The sequence below is a fragment of the Haliotis asinina genome, chromosome 9, assembly GCF_037392515.1.
Source record: "Haliotis asinina isolate JCU_RB_2024 chromosome 9, JCU_Hal_asi_v2, whole genome shotgun sequence".
NCBI lineage: Eukaryota > Metazoa > Mollusca > Gastropoda > Lepetellida > Haliotidae > Haliotis > Haliotis asinina.
Window position 1 is genome coordinate 25,842,293 of NC_090288.1, and position 5,046 is coordinate 25,847,338.

The 5,046-nt window shown below is 42.1% G+C and overlaps 1 protein-coding gene across 1 annotated transcript; it reads right to left on the reverse strand.

Moving 5' to 3' along the window:
* Positions 1-592: 592 nt before the first annotated feature.
* On the reverse strand, positions 593-1,276 carry LOC137297175 (uncharacterized). Its single transcript, XM_067829189.1, has one exon. It carries the CDS (start codon positions 1,274-1,276, stop codon positions 593-595), a length of 684 nt encoding a protein of 227 aa, XP_067685290.1.
* Between the last annotated feature and the right edge of the window lie 3,770 nt (positions 1,277-5,046).

Here is a 5,046-nt window from a genome sequence, read left to right on the forward strand (position 1 = left end):
AAATAAATTGCTGTGAGAAAACAAAAATTATATTTTCCTTCGGGAAATTCATGAGATACCTACCTAATACTTTAAGTATTACTGGAGGTTTCAGTGTAGGGAAACCCAGAAGTTCATTCTCCGACGCGTTCAGGCAACAGGATACATGAAGTCATGAAAAAAAGGTCTTCAGACTCAGAACTAACAGAGAAACAGTTAATCTGCACGTATCATACCACATGTATAATCATCATTATATTATATTATCTTAGGTATTTGCACAACGATATTATCTAAGGAAGCTTGCCTTTCAAATTTATGACAAGTAACATTTTTTTGAAAGAAATTAATGATTTCAGCACAACGAACAAGATATAAAAAACAGCCCCCACTTTTCTCCGACCACCGGTATCTCAGACAATCAGTCGGTTATATGTTATACAATTCTTCCACTTAGAGGATGCAGCATCATATCTTGAGTCTGTTGCCTCAGCAGGTGTTCCCTCTAGCAGTTTAGCGCATACTCCCTCGTCTGGCTACTGGAGGACAAAGTGTTGTCTCCCAGTCTGTTGTATTTACTCTTCACTTCAGTCGGGGCTGCAGCGTTTCCCAGTCAATTGTAATCGTCACTTTTGTCATCTTTCTCCAGGACAAAGTAGTCAAGTGTAGGTTGGTAGGCTGAGACATACCAGTCTCCCAGTCTGTTGTATGTACCCTTCACTCCAGTCGGGGTCCCACTAGTGTCGTCTTCCAGTCTGTTGTATGTACCCATCCCTCCAGTCGGGGTCCCACTAGAGTCGTCTTCCAGTCTGTTGTATGTACCCATCCCTCCAGTCGGGGTCCCACTAGTGTCGTCACCCAGTCTGTTGTATGTACCCTTCACTTCAGTCGGGATCCCACTAGTGTCGTCACGCAGTCTGTTATATGTACCCATCCCTCCCGTCGGGGTCCCACTATTGTCGTCACCCAGTCTGTTGTATGTACCCATCCCTCCAGGTGGGACCCCACTATTGTCGTCACCCAGTCTGTTGTATGTACCCATCCCTCCAGTCAGGGTCCCACTAGTGTCGTCGTCACCCAGTCTGTTGTATGTACCCATCCCTCCAGTCGGGGTCCCACTAGTGTCGTCTTCCAGTCTTTTGTATGTACCCTTCACTTCAGTCGGGATCCCACTATTGTCGTCTTCCAGTCTGTTGTATGTACCCATCCCTCCAGTCGAGGTCCCACTATTGTCGTCACCCAGTCTGTTGTATGTACCCATCCCTCCAGGCGGGACCCCACTATTGTCGTCACCCATTCTGTTGTATGTACCCATCCCTCCAGTCAGGGTCCCACTATTGTCGTCACCCAGTCTGTTGTATGTACCCATCCCTCCAGTCAGGGTCCCACTATTGTCGTCACCCAGTCTGTTGTATGTACCCATCCCTCCAGTCGGGGTTCTCCTTATTTACTCGCGTATGTTCTATAGACTAGACGGTGTAGGGGTCTCTGTGTAGATGCTGTGTCTACTCGACCCTGTAGGTTGTCTCCGAGTATATGTTGTGTCCACAGGACTATGTGTGTGGGTTTCGTGTAGATGTCTCCACAGGACCATGTTTGTGGTCTCCATGCAGACGCTGTGTCTACAGGACCATGTTTGTGGTCTCCTTGTAGATCCTGTGTCTACAGGACCATGTTCGAGGTCTCCACATAGATGCTGTATCTAAAGGCTCATGTAGGTGGTCTCAGTGTAGATCTAGATGATCCATCCACAGGACCATGTTGGGGGTTTCTGTGTAGATGATGTGTCTAAAGGATCATGTTTGTGGTCTCCATGTAGATGATGTGTCTAAAGGATCATGTTTGTGGTCTCTGTGTAGATGCTGTGTCTACGGGACCATGTATGTGGTCTCCGTGTAATTGCTCTATCCAGAGAATGGAGGCAACAGATGCTTCCTGATTATTTCGCTTCAAGTTATGACGGAAGAAAAGATAACGGTTATAAAATCGATATGGTTTGGAGTGTCTCTAACTTTCATCATCCAGATTCTGAATACGATAAACAGATAAACGAAATAATATTCATATGAATTAGCAGTAACTTACTAATCCCATGTATGTATGAGGGTTTTCTGCCGCTCCTTCCTTCAGTCGGTCTCCTCTTCTGTAACACCAATGTTCGTGACATAAAGCAGTTTTGTTGAAGCTTTAGTTGAAATTTGTTTGTTGAAGAAAACCGAACAGATGAAAACCCATGTAAATCATACGAATAAAATAATCATACGACTTTTTTATTTTGGTTAATCGTTTAATGACGCACTCATCAATATTCGGGGTACGTGACGACAGTTAGTAAACAATCGAGTCTGGAATGTGAAGACATGCAAGAAGTAAGTGATTGAGCGTGACTACCCGATATCCTTTGTCGTCTCTTAGATCAAGCACTGGTTGGATCAAGACCAGTTGTAACCCGAATAATCACGGGTCACATTAAGCAGTTATCATACCTAAAGGGTCCTTGTGTGAATAGCTGTCTATCATCTGGTATACACACGATGACACATACAGCTTCATAAATGACAACAAGTTGCCATCCATAAAGGTGTATGTTTCATTTTTGACTCACCAACTTCTAGAATGCCGATGAAACAATTATAATGTCTAGCATGATATTCTTGCTCAATTTTCAGCTCTCGTTTCCAATGTATTTTTTGTTTGACAACACATCGGTCATCAGCTATTCTGACCTTCCTGGCTCTGGTTGCTGATATGTGGGAAGAGCACTCATACGCGACACCTCCGACAAGACCACCGATAGTACCGCCTGCTACATGGATGTTTTGTTGCGAGGTATCACCTGTACATGGAAATGTTAACATGAGAGGCATTATCGTTTCCACAATAGATGTAGCTCCATTTGTCCTTATCCTTTCCAACCAACTGAACACACTACATACATCCACATGAATTATATATACATATATGTATAAACATTTTCATTATACTATATGATTAGATATTACTAGTTTGGGACAAGCTCTTGAGATATGTTTTTGCTAATTTACTGCGGAGGTTGTACTCCTGTTTGTACACTGTACTACTATGACAGTACCTGGGGTGCTTCTCGGAGTGGTTGGTTTGCTTGTGGTTACTGTTGTTCTCGTGTTTGGGGAGGTACCAGTTGTGGAGGTGGTTGTATCAGCAGCCGTGGTTATGGTGTCATCTGTCGTTGTAGTTGTACCTATTACTGTAGTTGTACCTGTTGTTGTACTGGTTCTTGTTAGTGGTCTTCCTGTGGCGGCAGAGTACACATTATCAGAGCATCGAAATAAGATTGAATTCGAGTAACCTTTCGAATACCTCAAAATGTCCAACGAGTATGTTGATACCGCAACAGTTCTATTGTGTTTTTAAAACTTTCGTAGTGGCCTAAAACATAAAAAACCACGGATCTTCCGATCCGAAATCGGACGCATTGTACATATTACCATAGTGGTTAACCCCATCAGTAATGTGACAAGGCAAGGATGTCATCTGTGATATGTGTTTCATACTCCCCGGTCAACAGAAACCTGGGTACTAAGACCTGTTTAGCTCATATTTAATAACCCTACGAGAGTCTTACGCTGGGATTCGAACCACGGACTTTCTTCAGTAAATTTTGAAATACCTAAACACGTCCAACAAGTATGTTGATAGTGCAACAGTTGTATTGTGTGTATAAATATCACCTTTAAAGAACATCTAGCTTGTCAACACAACTTAAGACTCGATGAGGCCAAGTTATATTCCCAGCATCCCATCCCGTTCCGAGAGAACATTAATAGGACATGATCCCTAGTTCTACTCACGTGAAGAGCTACGACTTTTGCTGGAAGATCTGCAACAATAAAACAAGTATGATTCCATATGTGTCACTACAGGCGCTCTATTACAAATGCATTTCCGCCAGGATCCCCAATGCTTCATTTTCTATATTGTCCATTTTAGCCTAATTCATGAAAAATATTCAGGAAACCCAGTTTAACTAGCAACACCCTCTCAACCGCTACAACACGTATGGGTGGATATAAACACCAACAGAAAAAAGCATTTACTGCCAACAACAAAACGACGAAGGTCACTGACACACTTTTTACAAATATAGTTATGTCATAGAACAACACAGATGACGTCACTATTGACGACATTCGACCTTCACCATTGCTCATACTACCAGCCGCCATTGCTTTCAGTGATCAACAACGTTAGACTTCAAGTCGATATTTTCATTGCTGTATGTTGTAATTTATGGTACAGTTGTTATGGTTGGCACAGGCAGGAAAGTGCATAATGGCACAGGCACATGTGACGAATGTGAGCCAGATATGTGGTCAATAATGAACCCAAGTTCAATCGAGCCGTAGGTGATTGAACTTCAACAGCTGAGCTACTTATGACGTCACCTAACAACGGACTTGATAATGGCCCGTCGTCAAGCATTTTGCGTGCATTATCAAGTTCCAGTGGCCCGCTCATTTCTGATAACACGCGGTCGTTTTAATGATAATTCTATCCATTTTAGCTATAAAGACCAACAGACTGCAATGAAAACAACAATATTACCTGTCTCTATTTGCCCCTCTATTCCAACCTGAAAATATAATAAATTGTTTATTCAAGGCGCATACACACAAGCTCGCACATAGACACGCTCGCCAGAATATAATAATTGTATCTTACATCATTTTGCGACTATACACTTTTGGAATTGGAAAGAGTTAAATTGTTTTAATTATTATCGGGGAGATATTTTATACAACAAAGATCAAAACATGATTCAACGGCGAAGGATTCTTAAGGAGCCATTCTTTCATAATGTATATAGTGCACCATGTGATCTTAACATGACTATTGGTATACTCAGGTATCAAATAAAACCGTTATACATACGTTGACAACGAAGTTAAGCTCAAAGAGGACGTCCCGTTTGTTTCAAAACAAACATAATATTGCTAACCTTGTAGTAATGTAAATTAACATTTTTGTTGTGTTGTTTTCGATCACTTACTGTGGCGTCGATGTAGACGCTCGGTACTGAATGCGATC

What these genes read in the sequence shown, in the direction of transcription:
- LOC137297175 (XM_067829189.1), bottom strand. Translation starts at nt 1,276, where the DNA reads ATGGGTGACGACAATAGTGGGGTCCCGCCTGGAGGGATGGGTACATAC.